The 27,785-nt window shown below is 38.6% G+C and overlaps 1 protein-coding gene across 3 annotated transcripts; it reads right to left on the bottom strand.

Annotated features, from left to right (window-relative positions):
* Positions 1 to 1,585: 1,585 nt before the first annotated feature.
* Positions 1,586 to 27,310, bottom strand: SERPINA7 (serpin family A member 7). Of its 3 annotated transcripts, XR_014834585.1 has the most exons (6): positions 7,236 to 7,265; positions 4,654 to 5,289; positions 3,869 to 4,071; positions 3,320 to 3,593; positions 2,452 to 2,599; positions 1,586 to 1,853 (listed from the first exon to the last, which is right to left on the bottom strand). XR_014834585.1 is itself a non-coding variant. In XM_085006311.1 (5 exons), exons 2-5 carry the CDS (start codon positions 5,270 to 5,272, stop codon positions 1,656 to 1,658), a joined length of 1,239 nt encoding a protein of 412 aa, XP_084862437.1. In that variant the 5' UTR covers positions 5,273 to 5,289; positions 27,187 to 27,310; the 3' UTR covers positions 1,586 to 1,655.
* Between the last annotated feature and the right edge of the window lie 475 nt (positions 27,311 to 27,785).

Consider the following 27,785-nt stretch of genomic DNA (forward strand, 5'->3'; position numbering starts at 1 on the left):
ACAAGATACATGAACTGCTTGAAAGACAGGGTCTTGGTAATTCCCAATTTTCCCCCAGAAAAACTGATATTCCTCCCAGAACAACCTCTGATCCAACTCATTTGAGGGGGTTCAGGTAGGACTGTATGGCATTTACTCAGGCCTCTGGAGGTAGGGTCTGAGCTAGAGCATATAAATTTGCAAACAGGAGACCCATACTACAATCTTGGCTCCAACACTAGGCTAATGTTGACCAATAGGAATAACAACTAATATTTACAAGGCTTTTTATCAGTTGCCTGGATCTGTGATGAGAACATTACAAATTTTGCATCATGTTCACAAAATCCTGATTACATGGATATTATTGGTGTTCCCATTTTACAGATGAGGAAAACAAGGTGCAGGGATTAGGTACCTTGTCTAAGATCACAAAACAATATAAGTAGCAGAACCAAGGTTGTAATGTAACTTCAGTGAAATCAAACCCCATGTTAGCAATGATTCTTCTGTGCTACGAATCTCATTTCTTCTCTGGGATTCCAATTTCCAATCTATAACACTAAAATGTAAACCATACCAGGAGTAAGCAAACCTCCATGCAAATGAGCCTAATAAAACATTAGAATGTTTGCAGGCTACATACTTCTCTAAACATACATACTGATTTCAATATAGATGCACAATATCTGCAAAAAAAAGCTAGAATTTTAGACACCTTATGATTAATAGTCACTGTACTATTTGCGTGTACTGAATTCTAATACTGGAGTTCTGAATACTTATTGACTGAAACGAAGTCTAGATTGGTGTATGAGAGTAGAATGGTATGTACAGACAAGGGGAGGTTACCGAAGGATCTGAGGATAGGGAGGTATCAAACTTCAGTGAGACTAACCTAGAGATTTATACTTGAGCAAGTGGGACATGTGTACAACCTTTGGAAAGGAGTCTGATTAGAATACAGAAAAGAAAGGGCTATGAGATATAATATAAATGAATCACCTTCCTTCTCCACTTCCAACTTATAAATTAGTGATAATGAAGCTTTTTTTAAGGGGTGAGGTGGGCTTGTACAGTGAAGTTCTTTTGTCCCATGCTTCTTAGGTCAAAAAAGCCATATCCCTAGCAGTAGCTCCCAGTCTGTGACTCAACCCTGTAGTGATGAAAACACCTTTTTATAACCCACCAATGACAGTTCTGGCAAGAACACAGAGAACAATTTGATGGGGTGGAAGGAAGGAGTGGAGATATACACATATAACCCACTGCATTTACATTGTTTTATATTCATTGGACTTATTATTAGAATAATAGGGTATGAGGAACTGACCTGCATTTAAACTATTCACCAAGAGGGCAGATGACAAAAGCTTTAGTCAGTTCCGTAAAATTCCTTGGAGCTAACTAACTGGGGTCGTGGTGGGGGGAGGGTTCTGACAAAGAGGAACACATTGATATGTAACCTTCCTGTGTTTTAGGTAATGAGTCACTCATTGACTATCTGAACACAAGAGTGGCCTCTTTCACACCCAGGGTAGTTCGGCTATGGTCCAGTCTCCACCCCTGCACAAAGGAAAGCACATCAAATACCACATCAATCACATCAGGCCATACTATTTATTTATTTCCCATTGCAATAAGCACACGCAATTAGTCAATGGTGTCTTTCCCAACTACACTTCTGTTGGGTCCACAACTTTCCCTAGAAAGAGAATACTCCTGGTGCTTTTCTCCAATATCAACAACAGGAAGGATCTATCAAACTGGATGATAGGATGAAGAAGAGTTATCTTAGGCTGATTCAGGAATGTGACTTCAGGTATAGCTTCAGTTCCCTTTTCACCAATGTTCAGCACAGCCTTGTGGGCAGCCTATGAAAGGAGAACATACACTGCTGATCCCTTGAAGAAACATGAAATACCTTTGGAACAGTTTTGAAGCTGGGAAGTAGAAGGAAGGACAAGGCTAGCCCTTTTCTGTATTGTGTTGATATTGCTAGAATATGAACGACACTCGTCTAAGTGTAGTTAATGAATCTCTGGTGATTTTAGAGCTAGCTGTCAAGGAACCGCCTCTTTCTCCATGGCTTTCTTCCCCTAGAAGTCACTCCTTAAGCTTTCCCTACCCCTGCCATCCCCTCAAGAACTGTATCTTATCAGAGTCAATTCTAATGATCCTTCTATAATCATATATAAGTTCATATATGTTTATATATATATATATGTTCATATACATATATAAGTTCTTCTATAATCATTTTAGGACATGAAGATCAGGAATGAATGGAAGTAACTGGTATAGTGACTTGTTTGGGGCTAATAAGAATGATACTGGAGTGAATCTGGCGTAGGAGGAGTCATTCTGCCTCTCTAGACTTAAGAATCATCACTGATTAAATGAGAGAGATGAATTCACTGCCTCTGAATGACCCTTCCTCATACATTAAATGACTCTAATCTACCAACTTACATTGGAAAGTTTAAGACCATTGTCCTTTGTGAGTCCAGAAAAATCGGCATTGTCAGCAAAGGCATCCTGAATGCCCATCTTCAGAAGAATGTCTCCAAGGTCATATGTGGCAGACATGGAAAACTTTGGAACAAACAAGTCAATCCATCTGTGGGGAAAGAGGGAGGAAACACATGACTATCAGCATACCAAACTCATGATTCCCTCCCTCTCTGTCTCCACGGTATTGTATTGGACTCTGCTCCTCTCTTAGGTATTGACAAACACTGCTATGCAGGTCAACATGTGGCATGAAAACTTCAGATGTTATCATGGAAGGAATGCTCGCTGGTTCAGCCCATGTAGGACTACAGCTATGGATGTTGAAAGATGTGACCCTTTTATAATAAAAGAGAAACATCTCTAGGGTATTCACTAAGGCTGAGGGGTGGCATTGGCATGAATGTCAATGGGTAGTACCAGGGAAATTTCCTGGTTTTCCACCCAGCACTTCCAGCCGAGTATGCAATGTCTTTCGATATCCTACCCATTCCTCCAAGCTTCAGCTGGCCTCTGGGAAGGCATCAATTTACTATCTGACTGACTTTGGATAGCTTGTTTTATTTTTCTATTCCTGATTTCTTCATCTGAAGAACGCCAATGATTCTATATCCTTTGGAAGCTTGTTGATGTCCCTAGATGAAACAAAGTATGTAAAGTGCCCAGCAAAGGGATTGGCAAAAAGTATATTCTCACTACACTTCAGTGGTCATTGCACAGCTCTTAAATAATTCAGGGTGATTCTTCTACCTCTGGATTTCTGTTGAACTCAATCTCATCTGTGCCATTATGCCTACCCTCCACTTGTCACATCATCTAAGCTGTTTACCCCTTCTGCAGTAAGCGGTTCCATTTCTTCAGTATTTTAGATGACATGGCCCCTTCTACCCATTCCATCTGGCCCTCATTGGGAAGGACAAAGAGTGCCAGAGCATTCTTGCTGTAGTCCATTTGCAGTACTGTGCAGTTCAGCTCTGTATCCACCAGGTTATAGTATTGTTCCATCTGGTGCATCATGGGCACTTGCACTGTTGTAGTCTTGTCCACTAAGAAGCTGGAACCCTCTTCTGTCTTGGACGGATCGAAAGGATTTGCCCACTGGGCTTAAAATACAAAGAGAAGAGGGTTGTTTGTTTTAAACCAATATAGTTCCAATGTGAACTTTTCCATCAGTCATCTAATCTAGTAATTAATACCACCACAGAGGCAGGTACTTTCTGTCAATCAGTTTTACAAATGAGTAACTGAGGATCAGAGAGAGAAAGTAACTATACATGGTTTCCCAGGTAGCTGGTGGCAGAGCCAGGAGTCACACCCAGGACTGTTGGACTCTATGTTTAACAGATGTTCTGTCTGTGTTCAAAACCACTGTACTTACACCAAACCCACCAGAGCCACAGTTTCCTCTTCCGTAAAAAGGTATAAGCACATCCAACACACAGGGTGAAATGAGACAACAGATCTGTTCTGCCGTTTTATCCGTCTACAAGTGTCTGATTTGTGGCCAAGAACCGTTCACTTCTCCACCAAACGTGGCTGACATGTGCTGTAGAACCAGGAGAAATCATTTGGGCACAGCACCTTCAGAAAAGAGTCACATGATTCTTGTTGTTACAAGCACCAGCTGTAGAATCCGACAAACCTGGGTGGGAATACCAGCTCTGAAACTTATTAACTGTGAACCTGGGCACTTGTGAAGATTAGATGAGACTATGTGTATAAACCACACATGTAGCACTGTGCTTAGTATAAAGTGGATACGTTGTACATGATAGAAGTGTTTATATAACATGCACCCAAAAATGAACAGCAAGTGAAGGTCAAGGTAAGGTTTAAACCTGATTTTGTTTACCTGCCAAGTGCATACCCCACCTCACCAATTCTTTCGGAAACCATAATTATCTAGCTAGATGTGAGCAGGGTGTCCATAACACAACTCTCTGAAAATGCCCTATCCCCATAAACTTCCTGGGCTCATCCATAGAATTATGTGTCCCTCCTGGGAGATTCAAAACTACACACAGCTATGTCCAGTGGACAGGCCACTGTGGTATGAGGGACACCTACTGCTGCCAAGTGAGAAGACACCATGAGACCCCCCCACCCAGCACCCCACCAAATTATTGGAACACTGAATAAGAAATGGACATCTTAGAACCTCACCTTTAAAGCAAATATAGTTCACCAGGACCATGATGGTGTTTGGTTTGAGGTCTGGGATGAGGCCAACAATTTTTCCTTTGGTTTGCCTCTCCACATGACTATTAAGCTCCTGCTGAGCTGCAGAAACATTGGAGAAGTCAGTAGAAAAGACTTCAGTCTCGTAAAGGTTCTTAACATCATCCAAGAACTTTGCCAGTGGTTTCAGCTGCTTCTCAATGAAGAGGGCATTCCCCATCTGTAATTCCAGCTCCTTCTTTGGAAAATTCAGTGAACATATCAAGTGCTGGAAGCCCTGCTGGATCTCTGCCATTGGCATTTCTGTGAGGTTGTACCCCAAGCTTTCCAGGATTTGAGTTTGGGTGCTGGAACAGGCCCCAAAGGAGAGCATGGCCAAAGCTGCAGAAATGCTCACAGGGGAAAAGAAGATGTTCTGATCTGGAGTCTCCACCGCGAACCTCCGGTACAGGTTGAATGCAAAGTCAGCATTGATAGATGACATCTTATGGAGAGTGGCATTTTGTTGAGGGGAAAGGCAGGAGGTTACTTTGCCTTCAGAGATGTTAGGTTGTACACAATGAATCCCAAGTACCAAGAGAACCATATAGAGAAACAGTGGCATTTTGGAAGGGAGGTAATCTATAAGAGATGAGGTGAGAGAACCATTGGAGATATTAGCTGGATGAAAACTCTGAACCAGAAACACATAATAATCTCTCATTGTAATTAGTAAAACAATAGAAAATATTTAATTGTGTGCTCCCCAAGGTCTGTGAGGAAGCTTTTCTCCCCTGAAAAACTGATGACATATCTAATAGGAGCAGGAATCGGTGGCTTGCTGGGGCCACAGAAGTAAAGGTAAGGACTGCCATTCAGATGTAATAGAGACATATGAAAACTCTGACAGTAAATTGAATTTATGGAAATTGAATTTGTTTGAACCACAGTCAGCCTTTTTAGAGAGGGAAGAACTTTTAGATAAAATTAGCTCCCTCTCTTGACATTATATTTTGTAGATTAGAATTTTTTGGGTTTTTTTATTTGGCATTTTTCTTAGGATAAAAATCTATAAGAGATAATACCAGTACTTTTCCTTGGATAAAAGACAAAAAGAATAATTTTCACAAGATAGGTTTAGTTGAAATGGAAGAGTGGTAGTTTATGGAGCTATATACAAGATCACGAGCTGATAATTAATATATTCATGCAACACATAGAAGTCACAAGAGCATTTCTAAACAACAGAAATATGAAAGTGTAACTTTCTGCATTTCAGATCTCTCCCACCATGAGCATCATCTAAAGGGTCATTTCTAAGTTGTAAGTCATCTTAACACTATTATTCTTTTTTTAATAAGCAATTTTATTTTTATTTATCTTTTTCCAAGTTAAGTTTTATTTATTTTTTTAATTGTTATTCCCCCAATACAACCTTTTTTTTTCCTCCTGTGGAGGAGTAAGAGGTCGCACTCACCTTCTCCCATAAACACATCAAAAAAACACATCTACATGTAAAACAACTCACACAGAACATCAACTGAATGCTGGCAGAACTTAAACCTCCAAAAAGGGCAATAAACTGTTGACATAACTGGGTAGAATAAAAGAAAAAAAGAGAGAGTGAGAAAAGGAATCAGGACCGGACTAGCATTCCCAAGAGGGAGGTGTGAAAGAGAAAAGGAACCCACATTCTGGGAAGCCACCTAATGCTATGATTCTTAAAAGTCATTCATGTTATTTTTTCATTATTAGAGCAGAAGTCAGAAAATATGACGTAAGATTCTCTGAGCCTGGAAGAGTACAATGCAACCGAGCAAGGAAGTCAGCTGTGGGATACAATGACCATGGACATGAATGATATGATGGAAGAAATTGATTGAGTCAGGACTGGACTCCTCCCTTAGCCCTCCATTCTATTCCTGAGTGATCTCATCCACTTGAAGGAAATGAACTGCCATTTCACAATACTACACACTGTAGTGTAGACTGCTCTCCTGTGTTCCTGCCATTTGTCCACCTGTCTAGTGCACATATCCACCAGAAGGTTCCACACATACCTCAGTTTCAATTTGGAAATCTCAGTTTCCAAAGGCAAACATGTCATCTCCCTGTTCTTCAAGGCTGCCTCTTCATCGTCATTCCTTGCCACTGTCTATTGAGGCTCCCATGTCGGAAACCTGGGAGTCATCCTAGGGGCTTTTTCATTCTCATTCCCCACATCTAATGAATTATGATGCCCTGTATTTCTACCATCTAAATACCTCTCAAAAGTTTTCGTTTCTATCCCTTTGTGCTGCCACTGCCTCAGTTCATGGACTGAACTATCTCACCACCTCCTAGCAAGTCACACTGCCTTCAATCTCTCCCACCTCAACCCCCCTCCCCCACTTTTACACCTCTATCCAAACTCCACATTCTCACCAAAGTTCTTTTTCTTAAAAAAGTCACATTGGCTAATAGGAGGTAAATTACCACTTAGACCTTAGCCTCTAGAGCTAGGAGTTTGGAGCACGTAGTTATTTGGGATTCTGACTTGCTGATATAGATGCTCAAAGTTCCAAAAGAGAAAAAAAAAAACTACTTACAATACATGCCCAAGAAGCCACTTGCATCTCTCAGAAAGCTAACTTTTTCCACTTTTATAATGTGCCCTGTATTGCAAAAGTAGAGCATTCTTAGTTACTCATTAACCCCAGGCATTAGCCCTGGGATTATATTTTCAAAGCTGATGTACAAAACCAAGGCCAAAAAAAAAAAAGTGAAAAATGATTAGGATGGATCTTTGAATGATTGTTTTACTGTCACATCCTTCATCTATAACAAAAGAGGAAGAGGATTGTCAGAGTTGGGAGGGTTCATGTTCATACTAGGAAATGTGCTTTTTCAGTAGGCAGGATGAGGACCAGGGATAAAAGTGCAAGAGGCAGCAAGAAAAAGACTGTTTTCCCCATCACAGTTCTGGGATCAGCTGTCTTTTGAAGGATAGGTACCAACGGACAGAGGCTCAGTGAACCTTTTTAATGGGTACTATAGAAATTAAATGACTTATGCATTGGCTTAGAGGAGATGATGTCAAAGGTAGCTTCCAACTGTAGACTTCTGATGCTGTACACATCTATGTCTGTTCAGGGAGAAACCAGATCTGTCCGCTGATCACTGAAATCACCTGTGCTATTCCCTATGCCACAGGAATCCAAAAGAGGAGCCAAGAAGAGTGAAATCAAATATTTCACTATTCAGTATTCACTATGTACTGACCTGTTTGCTCCAAAGAAGCAATAGGAGCAAAGAGCAGCGAACTCAGTCAGGGCACCTGAGTTCAACCTTGCCTCTGCCAATTTCTAGGTCTAATAGTAGAAGTAAAAGGAGGAGGAAGAGTAATAGCAACTCCTTATTATTTACCATGTGCATGGCTTAATGTGAAGCATCTAATTCCACTCACTGCTTCAGGACTACATTAAGGATGTGTGTATATTAAGATTAGGATGAGTGTTGGGGAAAAGGGGACTGGTTTGAGATAAGTCTAGACCACAATCTATGGTGGTACTTGGAAGCCAGGTTAAATAGTGCAAACTTTACCTTGGGGGCGTTAGAAAATTACTGGGGGATTCTGACAAGGCAATAACTAGATAGAGCAACTGTACTGTGCAATTGTTTCTTCTCAAACACAGAAAGAGCTTATGAAAACGACCACACTAAGCACTGGGGTTTCAAAGGTAAATGCTAACTATCAGTCCTGAATCCAAGGGATCTTGCTAACTACCTGACACCCTCGGCCCAAACTAAATAGGAGAGGACACACCTCACATATGGGAGGTGTGTCCTCACATATACACATGGGTGTATTTGTCCTGCAGCAAAGCAGTGGATAGCTCAGATCTCTCTATACTGAGGTCAGTCCATACTCACTTCTGGTATACAACACAGCCTGCTCTCTCAGCTATAGGTATTTACTTCAGAAGAAATAGGCAGACTGTCTAGAGAGAAAACTTCCAAAGTTGTGCCCTCTGGTGGCATAGCCAGATAATGGCACAACTTATTTTCTGCTCTATCTGCGTGCTTCAGCTAACCTTTGCTAGCAGGTAGCAACTGCAGGATCCCTTGCTGACAAATTGCTGACTCCCCTTTTCTGGGCCCTAGATTCCTGCGCTCCTGTCATGACTTTGCTATATAGGAACTGTGTAATTTGAGGCAGGTTACTTAATATAATCTTAACCTCAGTTTCCTCCCCTCTGTAGTGGAATGACAACAATCCCCACATCATGTGGTTATTAGGAGCATCAAGTGAAATGTAAAGGTGGTGTCTGAAAGCTCCTATACAGTGCCTGGCACATAGTAGGGATCCAGAAACTCATATTTCTCTTCCCCATCATTTACTATCTTGATTCTTTTCCCCCACACCAAATCTCCACAGTCCCTGTAGTCCACCTTCCTCCCATTCCTGGCTACTGTTCAGTTCTGCATTCTGAAAATGCATTCTTCCTAGGATGAAATTGATTGACTGTTAGTATGTAAGATCTTCTCTAAAACTTCTGTTTAAGATAACCACTCAGTCTTGTGTAAATCTGCTGGAGCTAGCATGTTGACTACAGAATCTCTAGGAAGTACAACCGTATCAATAAACTTAACAAAATCTATTCACAGAACTAGAACAAACAATCCAAACATTTCTATGGAACCACAAAAGACCCAGAATCGCCAAAGCAATCCTGAGGAACAAAAACCAAGCAGGAGGCATAACTCTCCCAGACTTCAAGAAATATAGCAAAGCCACAGACATCAAAACAGTGTGGTACTGGTATCAAAACAGACAGACAAACCAATGGAACAGAATAGAGAACCCAGAAATAAACCCTGACACCTATGGTCCATTAATCTTTGACAAGGGAGGCAAGAACATAAAATGGGAAAAAGAAAGTCTATTCAGCAAGCATTTCTGGGAAACCTGGACAGCTGCATGCAAAGCAATGAAACTAGAACACACCCTCACACCATGCACAAAAATAAACTCAAAATGGCTGAAAGACTTAAATATACCACAGGACACCATCAAACTCCTAGAAGAAAACATAGGCAAAACACCCTCTGACATCAACATCATGAATATTTTCTCAGGGCAGTCTCCCAAAGCAATAGAAATTAGAGCAAAAATAAACCCATGGGACCTCATCAAACTGAAAAGCTTTTGCACAGCAAAGGAAACACAAAAGAAAACAAAAAGACACCTTCCAGAATGGGAGAAAATAGTTTCAAATGATGCAACTGACAAGGGCTTAATCTCTAGAATATATAAGCAACATATACAACTCAACAGCAAAAAAGCCAACCACCCAATGGAAAAATGGGCAAAAGACCTGAATAGACTGTTCTCCAAAGAAGATATACAGATGGCCAACAAGTACATGAAAAAATGCTCAACATCGCTGATTATAAGGGAAATGCAAATCAAAACTACCATGAGATACCACCTCACACCAGTCAGAATGGCCATCATTAATAAATCCACAAATAACAAGTGCTGGAGGGGCTGTGGAGAAAAGGGAACCCTCCTGCACTGTTGGTGGGAATATAAACTGGTACAGCCTCTATGGAGAACAGTTTGGAGATACCTTAGAAATCTATACATAGAACTTCCATATGACCCTGCAATCCCACTCTTGGGCATCTATCCGGACAAAACTCTACTTAAAAGAGACACATGCGCCCGCATGTTCATTGCAGTACTATTCACAATAGCCAGGACATGGAAACAACCCAAATGTCCATCAACAGATGATTGGATTGGGAAGAGGTGGTATATATACACAATGGAATACTACTCAGCCATAAGAAAGAACAAAATAATGCCATTTGCAGCAACATGGATGGAACTAGAGAATCTCATACTGAGTGAAATGAGCCAGAAAGACAAAGACAAATACCATATGATATCACTTATAACTGGAATCTAATATAAGGCACAAATGAACCTTTCCACAGAAAAGAAAATCATGGACTTGGAGAAGAGACTTGTGGCTGCTCTGGGGGAGAGGAAGGGAGTGGGAGGTATCAGGAGCTTGGGGTTATTGGATACAACTTGGAATGGATTTACAAGGAGATCCTGCTGAATAGCCTCAAGAACTATGTCTTGATACTTATATTGCAACAGAACAAAGGGTGGGGGAAAATATATACATGTAAGAGGAATTTGGTCCCCATGCTGTACAGCGGAAAGAATTAAAATAATAAAACAAGAAAAAAAATTCCTACCAAGCTCTGAAAAAAAAAAAGAAGTAATAGCCAGTTTCGCAGCTGTCTAAAACTTCACTTCTGCTTAGTGTCCAGTACTCAACTAAAACCTGTTTACTGATCTGTGTACTTTTCTCCCTTTTTATTTATTTAGGGAGAAAAATAGTACTACAGTCCAACATCTTTGAGAAAAATACTCTGTTTCTGCACCAGTTCTATGAACTTGCTATTAGGTGGCATTAATATTTAGAGAAACAGATCTGCCTATTTTATAACTGCTTTCAGTGAGATTAAGCTAATCTATCAGACCAAAAAAAAAAAAAAACACAAAAAGCAAAAACAAAAACAAAATCTAAAATGATGTATCTCCCTTATAATTCAGAGGACCACTTAGTTTCTTTGTCATTTAATTTCATATTCCCTTAATAGAATAAAAATTTGTTGTCTACTGCCTTTACCTCTACTGGACCAGATATCCAACTTCAAAGTTTCATAATTTCAGTAATGTTTATTGCATGAAACCTCATTCCTCATGTTGATGTGTCAGAGTGTGTGGCTTTAAAAAACAGTATCTGCTGTAGGATAACTTTAACAGAAAAGACATTTTTGGATAATATGAATCTACACAAAAATTAAAAGAATGCCAGAGAATCTTTCTCCTTTTGCATGAAAGGAAATGTGGAGACAGAATTATAAATCTAACCTGATTCATGGACATTGGGTAATGGCTTATCTGGATGTTCACTGGAAGCAACATGATTGCAAAATAGGTAATAAAATGATGAAGAGAAAAATATGTTTGTAGACATCTGCAAATGGGAACAGAGTGTGAAGGTATCTGTGTCCCATTTGAAAGCTTACCAGAGAACATCAGCAGAGTAGAAGTTTAATAATCTGGAAAAATAAGATGATGCATTCTGTGGATGGCAGTTGGAATTTTTCTCCAAATACTCCTGTGTTAGTCTAATGCATTCATACAGAAAATGGCCATGCAGCTGGGATGGAATTTATACATGGACTCAGAAACACGGACCTCCATTTAACATGGCTGATCTGTTAGAGCTACATCGGATATCAACACAATATGGCACTATTTCCCAGAGGTCTAGTAAGTTACCTTTTTTCAAATTGATTACATGAGATCACTTCTATCAAGGAAAGAGCATTGCTTTATTCTCAAAGGAATAGACACTGATTTCGAATATAGCTTCATCTTCCTTGCCTGAAATTCTTCTGCCAAAACCACCACTCAAGGACACATGAACTACCATATCCACCGCCATGGTATTCTACACAGCATCTTTTCCAAACAAAAAATAAAAACAATTTCACATCAAATAAAATATGGAAATAAATGGATATTCATGAAACTCACTGGTCTGACCATGTTTCCTGTCACCTTAAAACAGCTGGCCTAATACAGAATGGAATAGCATTTTGACAACTCAATTACAGAGCCAGCTAGATGAAAACACAATCTCCTAGATGACAACACAATATAGGGTAAAACAATGTCTTTTGTTATGTGGTATAAGCCCTAAACCAGCATTTAAAATGTGGTGTCATTTCTACCATAACTGGATCCACAGGTTGAAGAGTCAAGGAATGAAAACGAGGGTGCATCCTCTCATTATTCCCTTACTAATCCATCAGCACAACTCTTGCTTCCTGTTCCAATGAACTAGGCTCCACCTGGTTGAAATGGATGAGTGCTTCCATCGAGCAGTGCAACAATGGATCCACCTAACTTGTAGCTGAGATTGCCATCTGGCCACCTTGGGTTACTCATGTCACTGAATGAATAGGAAAAGTAAAGGGGTTAGAGTACTGGTCGAGGTGTACATCCTGACTATTTTGTTCATCCTGACTATTAAAAGGAAATTTCATTGCTACACAAAATGGGGGTTTGTAATGCAGGAATTTCCCAGAGATATCTCTAAGTACTCCCAAGTCCTGTAATCAAAGGTAGAGGGAAAATGGTAGAGAAAGCTTGGTCTGGTTCTTTCAGATTCCCTCATTCGGGGCTATCTACTTTCTCTGTGGCTGGCTCATTAACCTTCAGTTGTCATGTCACCCCACTAGTTGGATAAAAAAGAAGCAATCTTGTTTAAATGCAGATTAGGCATCAGGAAATCTTGGATGGAGACTTGATTCTGCCATTAATTTGCATGACTTTTGGCAAGCCAATTAGGTGCTCTGGGACATTGATTTTTTTCTCTGTGTCTAGTTAGTTACCTTACCACGTTCCCTTCAAATTTAAATCAAGGGGTTCCCCTTGTGGCTCAGCGGTTAATGAATCCGACTAGTATCCATAAGGACATGGGTTCGATCTCTGGCCCAGCTCAGTGAGTTAAGGATACAGCATTGCCATGAGTGGCTCAGATCCTGTGTCGCTATGGCTGTGGTATAGGCCGGCAGCTACAGCTCTGATTCAACCCCAAGCCTGGAAACCTCCATAGGCCACATGTGCAGCCCTAAAAAACAAAAGACAAAAAAAATTTTAATCAATATTTTTTCACAATACCATGCTTCTTTCTTTCTTCCTTTCTCTCTTTCTTTGTCTTTTTAGGGGTGTACCTGCAGCATATGGAGGTTCCCAGGCTAGGAGTAGAATTGGTGCTATAACTGCTGGCCTACACCACAACCACAGCAACAACAGCAGATCCAAGCCACATCTGCAACCTACACCACAGCTCATGGCAACACCAGAAGATCTTTAACCCACTGAGTGAGGCCAGGGATTGAACATGTGTCCTCATGGATACTAGTCAGATTTGTTTCCACTGAGCCAGGGCAGGAAATCCCCATGCTTCTTTCTTGATGTGAGATCAGAGACAAACTTCAAGATCCAACATTTTTATTCCACACACCCCCAGGTTTTATGTTTTGGTGCCATATGATCGTTATCCTTCTTCTGGGTATTTATCCAAAGAATAAGAACACACGAATTTGAAAAGATATATTCACTCTTATGTTCATGGCAGCATTATAATAGCCAAGATATGGAATCAACCTAAATATCCATCAACAGATGAATGGATAAAGAAGATTTTCTGCTGAATAATCTATCATTGATATGAGTAGGGTTTAAAGTCCCATACTGTTATTGTTTTACTGTCTATTTCTCCCTTTATGTCTCTTAACATTTTCTTTATATATTTAGGTGCTCCTATATTAGGTAAATGTGTCTATGAATGTTATAGCTTCTTGGATTATCCCTATATCATTATATAATGGCCTCCTTTGTCTTATTATAGACTTTGTTTAAAATCTATTTTGTCGGGAGTTCCTGTCGTGGCACAGTGGTTAACGAATCCGACTAGGAACCATGAGGTTGTGGGTTCGATCCCTGGTCTTGCTCAGTGGGTTAACGATCCGGCGTTGCCGTGAGCTGTGGTGGAGGTTGCAGACGTGGCTCGGATCCCTCATTGCTGTGGCTCTGGCATAGGCCGGTGGCTATAGCTCTGATTAGACCTCTAACCTGGGAACCTCCATATGCCGTGGGAGCGGCCCAAGAAATGGCAAAAAGACAAAAAAAAAAAAATCTATTTTGTCCGATATGAGTACCAGTGCCCCAACTTTCCTTCATTTCTATTTGTTTGCAACTTTCCTTCATTTCTATTTGTTTGGAATAATTTTTTCCATCCCTTCACTTGTAGTCTGTGTCTGTCTTTAGATCTGAAGCAGTTCTTTGTAGACAGCATAAATGGGTCTTTTTTTTTAAATCCAATCAGTCACCCTATGTCTTTTGATTTACATTTAAAATTATTATTTGTAAGTATGTACTTACTGCCATTTTTTTTTTTACTTATTTGTTTCTGTAGTTCTCTGTTTTTCCTTCTTTTAGTCTCTTCCTTTGTAGTTTGAAGATTTTCCTCGATGTTATGTTTGGGTTCCTTTCCCTTTGTTATTTATCTATCTATTGTAGGTTTTTGATTTGTGGTTACTATGAGATTCATATATATTAACCTATAAAAATATCTACTTGTTTTAGACTGATAGTAATTTAAGTTCAAACACATTCTAAAAGATCTAACATTTTTACTCCCCAAACCTCCATGTTTTATATTTGGGTGTCATATTTTACATCCTTATATGTATCCCTTAACTCTTTATTATAGTTAAAGTTGATTTTACAGTTTTTATCTTTTAACCTTCATGCTAGCTTATTTAAGTGGTTGACTGATGCCTTTACTATATGTTTACATTTACCAGTACTCTTTTTCCCTTCAAATAGTTTCTCATTTCTTGTTATAGCTTTTTACATTTTTCTTAAAGAAGACATTTTAACATTTCTTATAAGGCTGGTTTAGTGGCGATGAACTCTTAGTTTTGCCTGTCTGGGAAACTGTCTCGCCTTCAATTCTGAATGATAATCTTGCTGGATAGAGTATCCTTAATCATAGGTTTGCTTCAGAAAATTCTTTAAACCAACTTCTCAGATGTACAAGACCATTCTTTTTACTGTTCCTAAGATGGTTTATAGAGATAAGTCACTGACCAAATTAGACCCTAAAAGATAACCTGTCAGGCACTAGCCCTTCAGTAAATATTGTGTTTATATATAAGGAAACTATACGAAGAACTTAAATCTTATTGTAAGAGATCTCGCAAAAACTATAATAATTGAAAATTGAAAAAAAAAAGAAAAAAAAGAAAATTGACCTCAAGCCTTTGCATACCAGATTTTTAATTCAATCCTTACGGAAACGCTGTCTATTGATAAAAATGTCAATGAACTGTTAAAAATAATTTTTTTTCTAGAGAAGCTTGTAGAACTGATTGAAGATATTGGACTTCACATGGCAGGAATATTTTGCTTGCATGATTTGCTGTCCTCAGATTAAATGTGAAGACTGGTCAAATCACTGAAGGGAGAGAGAATGCAGGATGCTTTTGGACTAAGGCAAAAACATTGTCATTACTATTGAAATTTTGCATGTTGTACTTCATACTGTTTTTATTATCTTTGGTGCCCAATAATAAGATAGACTTTATCTCAGATTGAATGCAGAATAGGAAGGCTAATACAGAAGAGTCTTTATAACTAATTCAACTCCAGTGAAATTTTTTATGTACAGGACATCTGTGTTTTGTAAAGAATTATTGTTCTGCACTATTAGCCCCATCAACACTTCAGAAAAGCCACACTGCCTCAAAAAAGATTGACCAACAACGCCAGCCCTCAGGCAATATTCCACGGCAGTGACAAGGCAAACACTGCCCATAACGGAGAGGACAACTCCCTCAGGAGAAAGAAAACAACAAGCAAGATGAAGAAGCTGAGAAACCACCCCCAGTCAAACCAACAGGAGAACTCACCTAAAACAGTCAACAATGAAACAGATCTCTGCAGTCAGACAGACCTGGAGTTCAAAAGAGAAATAGTGAAAATACTGAAGGAATTAAGAGAAGATATGAACAGTAATGCAGATACCCTCAGAAAGGAACTAGAAAATATAAGGAGGAGTCAAGAAAAACTACAACATTCATTTGCAGAGATGCAAACTGAACTAAGGGCAGTAAAAACCAGAATGAATAATGCAGAAGAACGAATCAGTGATATGGAAGATAGAATAATGGAAATCACCCAATCAGGTCAGCAGACAGAAAACCGAATCAAAAAACAGGAAAGCAATATAAGAGACCTATGGGATAATATAAAGTGGGACAATCTACGCATAATAGGAATTCCAGAAGGAGTAGAAAAAGATAAGGGAATGGAAAATGTATTTGAAGAAATTATCGATAGAAACTTCCAAAATCAAAAGGACACTGGGTTCAAGATACAAGAAGCACAGAGGGCCCCAAACAAACTGAACCCAAACAGACCCACACCAAGACACATCATAATAAAAATGGGAAAAGTTAGTGATAAAGAGAGGATCCTAAAGGCAGCAAGAGAAAAGCAGAATGTTACCTACAAGGGAACCCCCGTAAGATTATAAGCCGATTTCTCTACAGAAACACTACAGGCCAGGAGGGAATGGCAAGAGATATTTAAAGTGCTAAAAGGAAAAAATATGCAACCTAGAATACTCTATCCAGCAAGAATATCATTTAAAATAGAAGGGGAAATAAAAATTTTTTCCAACAAACAAAAACTTATAGAATACAGCAACACAAAACCCAGGTTAAAGGAAATATTGAAAGGGCTTCTCTAAACCAAAAAGAAAGGAAGGAAAGGGAAGAAAAAAGAAAAGGAAAAAAAAAAAGAAGAAGAGGAAGAACTAGGACTGAGGAAACCACAGTCAGAGAGCAGTCACTCAAATAAGCCAGCATACAGATTTAATCATGAACATGCTTCAAACAAAATAAAATTAAAAAGAAAAAATAAAGAGTCATCAAAACCATAAAATGTGGGCAAGGGATGTTAGGAAATAAATAGACCCTTTTTGTTTGTTTGTTTGTATGTTTCTCTTCTTAATTTTAATATAGTAATGAAGTGTTTGAACCTACAGGACCATCAGGCTAAAACACACAATTATGGGAAGGGGTTAGCATACTTAAAAAACAGGGCAACCACAAGCCAAAACCAAATATTGCATTTGCAAAAAATGAAAAAAAATACACTCAAGCAGATAATAACAGGAGACCATCCAACCAAAAAAAAAAAAAAAAAAAAAAAGAAAGGAAGAATGGAGAACCATAGAATCAACTGGAACATGAGGTTCAAAATGGCAATAAATAATCATCTATCAATTATCACCTTAAATGTCAATGGACTGAATGCCCCAATCAAAAGACACAGAGTGTCTGAGTGGATAAAAAGGCAAAAACCTTCAATATGCTGCCTACAAGAAACTCACCTTAGGACAAAAGATACATATAGATTGAAAGTGAAAGGGTGGGGAAAAATATTTCACGCCAATAGACATGACAGAAAAGCAGGAGTCGCAACACTCATATCAGACAAAATAGACTTTAAAACAAAAGACATAAAGAAAGACAAAGAAGGACACTACTTAATGATTAAGGGATCCATCCAAGGAGAGGATGTTACTATCGTCAACATATATGCCCCAAATATAGGAGCACCCAGATACATACAACAAATATTAACAGACATAAAGGGAGATATTGATGAGAAAACAATCATAGTAGGAGACCTTAATACCCCCCTCGCATCAATGGACAGATCCTCTAGACAGAAAACCAATAAAGCAACAGAGATCCTAAAGGAAACAATAGAAAAGTTAGACTTAATTGATATCTTCAGGACACTACATCCAAAAAAAGCAGAATACACATTCTTCTCAAATGCTCATGGAACATTCTCAAGAATCAACCACATATTGGGACACAAAGCAAACCTCAATAAATTTAGTAGCATAGAAATTATCTCATGTATCTTCTCTGACCACAATGCCATGAAATTAGAAATCAACCATGGGAAAAGGAAAGAGAAAAAACCTACTACATGGAGACTAAACAACATGCTACTAAAAAACCAATGGGTCAATGAGGAAATCAATAAAGATATTAAAAACTACCTTGAAACAAATGATAATGAAGACACAACCTCTCAAAATCTATGGGATGCTGCGAAAGCAGTGCTCAGAGGGAAATTTATAGCAATACAGGTCTTTCTCAAAAAAGAAGAGAGATCCCAAATTGACAACTTAACCCTCCACCTAAATGAATTAGAAAAAGAAGAACAAAAAAGTCCTAAAGTCAGCAGAAGGAAGGAAATTATAAAGATCAAAGAAGAAATCAATAAAATAGAGACTCAAAAAACAATAGAGAAAATTAATAAAACCAAGAGCTGGTTCTTTGAAAAGGTGAACAAAATTGACAAACCCCTGGCCAGACTCACTAAAAAGAGGAGAGAAAGAACCCAAATAACCAAAATTATAAATGAAAAAGGAGAAATCACAACGAATACAGCAGAAATACAAAAAACCATAAGAGAATACTATGAACAACTATATGGCAACAATCTGGAAGAAATGGACAACTTTCTAGAATCTTACAGCCTGCCAAAACTGAATCAAGTAGAAACAGACCAACTGAACAGACAAATCACTAGAAATGAAATTGAAGAGGTCATAAAATCACTCCCTACAAATAAAAGTCCAGGACCAGATGGCTTCACAGGTGAATTCTATCAAACATATAAAGAGGAATTGGGGCCCATCCTCCTTAAACTCTTTCAAAAGGTTGAAGAAGAAGGAATACTCCCAAAGACATTCTATGATGCCACCATCACCCTCATTCCAAAACCAGACAGAGATACCACCAAAAAAGAAAACTATCGGCCAATATCATTGATGAATATAGATGCAAAAATTCTCAACAAAATCTTAGCCAACCGAATCCAACAACATACCAAAAAAATTATACACCATGACCAGGTTGGGTTCATCCCAGGTTCACAAGGATGGTTCAACATACGCAAATCAATCAGCATCATACACCACATTAACAAAAAAAAAAAATCAAAAATCATATGATCATCTCAATAGACGCAGAAAAAGCATTTGACAAAGGCCAACATCCATTCATGATCAAGACCCTCGCCAAAGTGGGTATAGAGGGAACATTCCTGAATATAATCAAAACCATTTATGATAAACCCACAACAAATATAATCCTCAATGGGGAAAAACTGAAAGCCTTCTCACTCAAATCTGGAACAAGACAGGGATGCCCACTCTCACCACTGCTCTTCAACATAGTTTTGGAAGTCCTAGCCACAGCAATTAGACAAACAAAAGAAATAAAAGGCATCCATATAGGAAGAGAAGAGATCAAACTGTCACTGTACACAGATGACATGATACCATACATAGAAAACCCTAAGGACTCAACCCCAAAAACTACTTGAACTGATTAATAAATTCAGCAAAGTAGCAGGCTGTAAGATTAACATTCAGAAGTCAGTTGCATTTCTGTATACCAGCAATGAAATATTAGAAAAGGAATACAAAAATACGATACCTTTTAAAATTGCACCTCACAAAATCAAATACCTCGGAATACACCTGACCAAAGAGGTAAAGGACCTATATGCCAAGAACTATAAAACTTTAATCAAAGAAATCAAAGAAGATGTAAAGAAATGGAAAGATACTCCATGTTCCTGGATTGGAAAAATCAATCAATTGTAAAAATGGCCATACTACCCAAAGCAATCTACAGATTCAGTGCAATCCCTATCAAATTACCCATGACATTTTTCACAGAACTAGAACAAACAATCCAAACATTTCTATGGAACCACAAAAGACCCAGAATCGCCAAAGCAATCCTGAGGAACAAAAACCAAGCAGGAGGCATAACTCTCCCAGACTTCAAGAAATATAGCAAAGCCACAGACATCAAAACAGTGTGGTACTGGTATCAAAACAGACAGACAAACCAATGGAACAGAATAGAGAACCCAGAAATAAACCCTGACACCTATGGTCCATTAATCTTTGACAAGGGAGGCAAGAACATAAAATGGGAAAAAGAAAGTCTATTCAGCAAGCATTTCTGGGAAACCTGGACAGCTGCATGCAAAGCAATGAAACTAGAACACACCCTCACACCATGCACAAAAATAAACTCAAAATGGCTGAAAGACTTAAATATACCACAGGACACCATCAAACTCCTAGAAGAAAACATAGGCAAAACACCCTCTGACATCAACATCATGAATATTTTCTCAGGGCAGTCTCCCAAAGCAATAGAAATTAGAGCAAAAATAAACCCATGGGACCTCATCAAACTGAAAAGCTTTTGCACAGCAAAGGAAACACAAAAGAAAACAAAAAGACACCTTCCAGAATGGGAGAAAATAGTTTCAAATGATGCAACTGACAAGGGCTTAATCTCTAGAATATATAAGCAACATATACAACTCAACAGCAAAAAAGCCAACCACCCAATGGAAAAATGGGCAAAAGACCTGAATAGACTGTTCTCCAAAGAAGATATACAGATGGCCAACAAGTACATGAAAAAATGCTCAACATCGCTGATTATAAGGGAAATGCAAATCAAAACTACCATGAGATACCACCTCACACCAGTCAGAATGGCCATCATTAATAAATCCACAAATAACAAGTGCTGGAGGGGCTGTGGAGAAAAGGGAACCCTCCTGCACTGTTGGTGGGAATGTAAACTGGTACAGCCTCTATGGAGAACAGTTTGGAGATACCTTAGAAATCTATACATAGAACTTCCATATGACCCTGCAATCCCACTCTTGGGCATCTATCCGGACAAAACTCTACTTAAAAGAGACACATGCGCCCGCATGTTCATTGCAGTACTATTCACAATAGCCAGGACATGGAAACAACCCAAATGTCCATCAACAGATGATTGGATTGGGAAGAGGTGGTATATATACACAATGGAATACTACTCAGCCATAAGAAAGAACAAAATAATGCCATTTGCAGCAACATGGATGGAACTAGAGAATCTCATACTGAGTGAAATGAGCCAGAAAGACAAAGACAAATACCATATGATATCACTTATAACTTGAATCTAATATAAGGCACAAATGAACCTTTCCACAGAAAAGAAAATCATGGACTTGGAGAAGAGACTTGTGGCTGCCTGATGGGAGGGGGAGGGAGTGGGAGGGATCGGGAGCTTGGGCTTATCAGACACAACTTAGAATAGATTTACAAGGAGATCCTGCTGAGTAACATTGAGAACTATATCTAGATACTCATGTTGCAACAGAAGAAAGGGTGGGGGAAAAATGTAATTGTAATGTATACATGTAAGGATAACCTGACCCCCTTGCTGTACAGTGGGAAAATAAAAAAAAATAAAAAAAAGAATTATTGTTCTGCCACAAGCAGTTTTGACTTGCAGTCACACTGGAATTTATAATAAAAAAGAGATTAAAATGGAAGAGCTTTGTTTTTTTCTGTTTGGTGTTGGAAGTGAATTTGAAGTCACTTTCCTATTACTTTAAGATTCACATCTCAATAGAAGTTGCCAATAACAGTTACTTTATTTTTCCTATTAAGGTTTATAACCTCTTTACATTTTTTACCTGTATTAGATTATAGTTTCATTGTGCATTCCAAATAGTTGATGTGCTTCAGAGTTTTGGGGAAGTAGTCAATTTTTAGTTTTTTATTATACACTTGAATGTCATTTTCCTACTTTTCCTGTTTACATATCATATATATATATATATAATATATATGTTTTAAAGTGATCTCTATTTTCAGTCCATGTTTCATTTAGAAAGGTGTGTATTTATACTTTATATAATATTATACTGTAGGTGAAATCTTTCAAAAATAAAGAGATTGAGTAGATAAGACTATGTGAATGACTAATACTCAAAATATTTAAACCATTGTGATGGTATATATTCCAGATAGTAATATCTTGCAATGACAAACAGAAATAATGGATAAAGGTATACCTCAGACTTCACTGTGCTCATGAATTTTAAAGAAGAATGGGTTTAGTCACATTTGGGGCTTGACTTGGTTACTGTTGCCTTTGCTTTTCTCCAGAAATGAAGTATTCAACATGTTGACCCAGTATTTTTAGTTATTTTGCATGGGCTTGTAATACCTCTGTTATGTTCTTGGTTATAATCAACTAAAATTATGTGTAACACTTCCAGTAACTAAATGTGGCTATAAATACTCCTATAGCACAGTACACATTCAAGCCACCATTTATTATATATATTATGTATTAATATATTTTTAGAAAATAAAATATATATAAATAAAACCATAAATATTTATATAAAAATATGTATTTATATATATTATATATTATATAATACAGAGGCCAAATAAAACCCTTCGTCCCCAAATATCTTCATTCCAAAAATTATCACAATGAGATACTACCACACACCAGTCAGAATGGTCATCATCAAAAAGACTACAAATAAAAATTGTTGGTGAGGATGTGGAGAAAAAGGGACACTTGGAGTCTCCACTGTGGCTCTGTGGTAACAAACCCAACTAGTATCCATGAGGACATGGGTTTGATCCCTGGCCTTGCTCAGTGGGTTAAGGATCTGGCATTGCCATGAGCTGTGGTGTATGTTACAGACAAGGCTCAGATCCTGCATTGCTATGGCTGTGGCTCCAATTCGACCCCTAGCCTGGGAACTTCCATATGCCACAGGTGTGGCCATAAAAAGAAAAAAAAAAGGAACACTTGTACACTGTTGCTGGGATGGTAAATTGGTGCAAGCACTGTGGAAAACAGTATGGTGTTTAGTCATAAAACTAAAATTAGAACTCCATACAATCCAACAATTCCACCTTAAAAAAAGGAAAGAAAAGCCATTCATTTAAAAGATATATGCACACTAGTGTTCCTTGCAGCATTATTTATAATAGGCAAAATATGGAAGCAATCTAAGTATCCATTGATAGAAGAATGAATAAAGATATAGTGTGTGTGTATATATATATATACACGTGTGTGCGCACACATGCACGTGCACACACACACACACACACACACACACACACACACACAATGGCACATTACTCAGCCATAGAAAAGAATGAAATACTGCCATTTACAACAACATTGATGGGCCTTGAATATTATGTTATGTGAAATAAGTCGGACATAAAAAGACAATTACTGTATGAACTCACTTATATGTGGGTTCTAAAAAAACCAAACAAACAAAATACAAACAGAGTCATAGATACTGAGAAAAAACTAGTGGTCGCCAGAGGGGAAAGTAGTTGAGGACTGAGGAAAATAGATGAAGAAGATGCAGAGGTACAGATGTCTCAGAGTTCCGGCTGTGGTACAATGGATTAGGAATCTGACTGCAGAGGCTCAAGTTGCTGTGGAGGCATAGGTTTGATCCCTGCCTGGCACAGTGGATTAAAAGTTCGGGCATTGCCCCAGGTGTGGGATGGGTCACAACTGTGGTTCAGATTCATTCCCTGGCCTGGGAACATCCACATGCCATGCATGTGGCCTTAAAAAAATAAAATAAATGTCTCAGATATGTAATATACAGCATAGAGAATATAGTCAATAACATTGCAATAACTTATGATGACAGATTTTGCTACACTCATTGTGGCAATTAATTTGTAATGTATATAAATGTTGAATCACTATGTTGCAGATCTGAAACATAACTTTGTATGTCAACTATACTTTTATTTTAAAAAGAAGAAAAGAAAAAGAGACAATGGAGGCCAGAAGACAGTAGAACTCTCAAAAAAATAACCAACCAATAATCCTATATCAAACAAAATGATTTTTCAAGAATGAAGGTGAAATAAACACAGTCCAGACAAATTAAAGAATTTGTTGCTACCACACTTGCAGTACAAGAAATACTAAAGGGAGCTCTTCAGGCTGACAGTGGGTGACTCCAGATGGTAATTTGAATACATACACACACAACAACAGTAACTATGCATTTATAAAAGCATATTTATTCACATTTACTTTCTTAATGGATTTAAAAAAACTGAATAAAAATATGTACATAATATATTGTGAGGCTTATAACATATAGAAATACATTTAGCAAAAATAGCACAATGGAGGTTGGGGAACCAAAGCTATATTGAACTAAGGAAATGACTCCAGACAGTAACTTGAATTCACAGAAACAAATGAAGAGAATGGGCTATGATAAATAAGAAGATTGATATAACAAAAGCTATAAACATATGCTTGTTCTCCTCTCAGATTCTTCAAGAGATATACAACTATATAAAGTAATAGTTATGATAATGTATTCTTGGGTTTATAACATTTATTAGTTAACATGTATGACAATAATACTATAAAATAGGTTAAAGGGAATATAGCTATATGAAAGTAATGTTTCTATATCTAACCAGAATTAAATAGTATAAAATCTGAAGCTGATATTAAAAAGTTAAGATGTATATGTTAAGCCCTAGAGCAACCACTTAAACCAAAAAACGAACCAAAAAACCCTACTAAATTTTTTTGGTTTTGATTTTTTTATTAAAGTGTAGTTGATTTACAATGTTTCTTCAATTTCTGTTGTATCGCAAAGTGACCCAATCACACACAGTTCCCTGTGCTGTTCAGTAGGGCCCCATTTGCCATCCATTCCAAATGTAAGAGTTTGCATACAAAAACCCAAACTGCCTGTCTGTCCTACTCCCTGCACCACTTGCCCCGCAGGAGCAATAAGTCTGCTTTCCTTGGCTGTGATCTGTTTCTATGTTGTAGATAGGATCATCTGTGCCATATTTTAGATTCCACACCTAAGTGATATCGTGGTGTTTGTCTTTCTCTTTCTGGTTTACTTCGCTTAGTATGAGAATCTGTAGTTGCATCCATGTTGCTGCAAATGGCATTAGTTTATTTTTTTATAGCAGAATAGTATTCCATTGTGTATATATACCACATCTTCTTAATCCATTCATCTGTTGAAGGACATTCAGTTTGATTCCAAGTTTTGGTTATTGTGAACAGCACTGCATGAACATACAGGTGCATGTATCTTTTTGAACAGATGTATTGTCTGGATACATGTCCAAGAGTGGGATTGCCGGATCATGTGATAGTTCTAAATTTAGTTTTCTGAGGTAACTCCATACTGTTTTCCATAGTGGTTGTACCAATATCCCACCAACAGTGAAGGAGGCTACCCTTTAATCTACACCCTCTCCAGCATTTGTTATTTGTTGAGTTGTTAATGATAGCCATTCTGACTGGTGTGAGGTGGTATCTCATAGTAGTTTTGATTTGCATTTCTCTAATAATTAGCAATGTTGAGCATTTTTTCATGTGCCTGTTGGCCATCTGTATATCTGCTTTGGAGAAATGTCTATTTAGGTCTTCTGCCCATTTTTAATTGGGTTGTTTGTTTTTTTGTTGTTGAGTTGTATGAGTTGTTTGTATATTTTGGAGATTAGGTCCTTGTCTGTTGCATCATTTGCAAAGATTTTTTTCCCATTCTGTGGGATGTATTTTCATTTTTTTAATGCTTTCCTTTGCTGTGCAAAAGTTTTTGAGTTCAGTTAGGTCCCATTGTCATTATTTCAGGAGATGAGTTAAATAAGATATTGCTGTGATTGATGTCAAAGAGGGTTCTGCGTATGTTTTCCTCCAGGAGTTTTATAGTATCTGGCCTTATATTTAGGTCTTTAATCCATTTTAATGAAAATACAGATTCTGGCTCCTTGTTAAAAATCTATATGTGATTTCCAGGCCTTACCATAAGCAACTACAAAGGCTTAACTGACAGACCTCACAAGAGAACACTGCTCTCCCCACACCAGACATCTTGTATAACCAATGCTTTGAAATCTCTGGAGGGAGTTACTATCAAAGAATCCGCCTTCCCTGGCTGGTCATGCTCTTACACATGGCTGCATTCCTAGCCTGGGCGCCTCCACTTGGAGGCCTCTTTATCAGGTGCCTTTGGCAGAGGCCTTCTTCTGCTTAAATCTCCTTGTGTGGGGGATGGAGAGGGAAGGAAACTTTAAGATACTTTTTTCTCATTTCTGAGTCCGTGCACATTGTATTTTTACCCTTCCCTCTTTTCTATTCCCCAGCTCCTGGGACCATAAAACCACAGGAGCATTTTGTTCAGGGCTCCCTCCACAGTGAGACAATTTCCATGTCTGTGTTCATCCATCTGACTCTAATGCTGGTACTGGTCTGTGGGCAAAATGGAAAAGAGTGCCGTCAGCACTTTCCCCAGTTTAGTTTTTGCTTATCTATTGCAGTAAGTGATTTAACGATGGCTTGAGTGTTAACTTTCATTTTGGCTTGTTGTCTTAAGCAGCTACTCTGACTTCTGGCAGTTCAGCTTTCTCTCCAGCTCAACTGAGCTCCTGACAGATTGGTGTAGTGAGCCAAGCAGTCAACCACAATGCTATCCTGGAAAAGCAAAAAGCCAGAAGATCCCACACAGTACCTTTGGGAGATATTAGCAAAGTCTGCAGGGCATATTAGAAGGTTGCTAGAGGATTATTTATAAGAGTTTAAATGTCCCATGGGGCACATTGCTGGCCATGCATATGGGTCTTGAGGAATGCTAAAGGAAGCCAAAGGGCGTTCTTAGAGGGTGTTGGCATATTTTTTATATAAATTTTTCAGTTCTGAGGGCTATTTCTGATCCCCTTTAGTGCCTGACTCCCCTGGCTGGTCAGGTAAGTGATCCAACACGGGTGTTCAAAGAAAGCTAGGAAAACAATATCCTAGCCACCATTTTAGGGCTCTCCAACAATCAGAAGGGGGTGGGGGCTCTCCCACAAGCTGAGTAACTTGAAGTATATGTTCCTGGTGCCAATAAACACCCCACAGTCAGCAAGTTGTTGAAACGTCAAGAGAAAAAAAAAAGCGTAGTACCTGTCAAGATTACTTTGTCCTGTAGCCTTAAGGAGACTTTAGAATTCGATTCCTCCAGAGGGAAGCTGGCTAAAGTTAATAAACGGAGGGTGGCACAATGTGGGGTGCCTTACTCCAAACCCTGTCCTTCAGTGTGCCCTTATGGCAGCCGTTGCCAGGATAACAGAATGCAAACAGCAGCAGCAACAGCAGCTGCAGCCTTCTGGTTACCACCTCCCACCAGGGCAGCCTGGCTCTGCTTGAACAGGCCCACCGTGCACACCCCCTGGAGTCCCAGCCAGGAAACAGCTATCCACTCCAGCCAGTTGCCTCACCCACTCTCTGATCTTTCTCTCTCTCCTGCTCCAGAGAACTTGTGACCACATCTAGGGAGGTGGCCCTTGCTGGAGTCTGCACATTGTCAGGTGCTGTGACTAATGCGGATCGTGTTCCCTCCACCCCTGCCTGTGGAGCTGGGGATAGATCAAAAGACCCAGCAGCTTTTGTCTAGACCTCTCAGAATTTTTTTTAAATTTAAGGTCTAATTGACATATAACGTTATATTAGTTTCATGAGCACAAGTTAATGTTTCAGTGTTTGTATATGTTGTGAAATGATCA

Source organism: Sus scrofa, chromosome X (genome assembly GCF_054392235.1).
Source record: "Sus scrofa isolate SSC_HxYL_T2T_F1_AM1 chromosome X, Sscrofa_HxYL_maternal_Yorkshire_Landrace_v2.0, whole genome shotgun sequence".
Lineage (NCBI taxonomy): Eukaryota > Metazoa > Chordata > Mammalia > Artiodactyla > Suidae > Sus > Sus scrofa.

What these genes read in the sequence shown, in the direction of transcription:
- SERPINA7 (XM_085006311.1), bottom strand. Translation starts at nt 5,272, where the DNA reads ATGCCACTGTTTCTCTATATGGTTCTCTTGGTACTTGGGATTCATTGT. An exon ending in AACCGCTTACTGCAGAAGGG is followed by an intron (nt 2,600 to 3,319) that starts GTAAACAGCTTA and finishes CTTTCCCCACAG; the next exon opens with ATGGATTGACTTGTTTGTTC. An exon ending in ATGGTCTTAAACTTTCCAAT is followed by an intron (nt 1,854 to 2,451) that starts GTAAGTTGGTAG and finishes CTCCTTTCATAG; the next exon opens with GCTGCCCACAAGGCTGTGCT.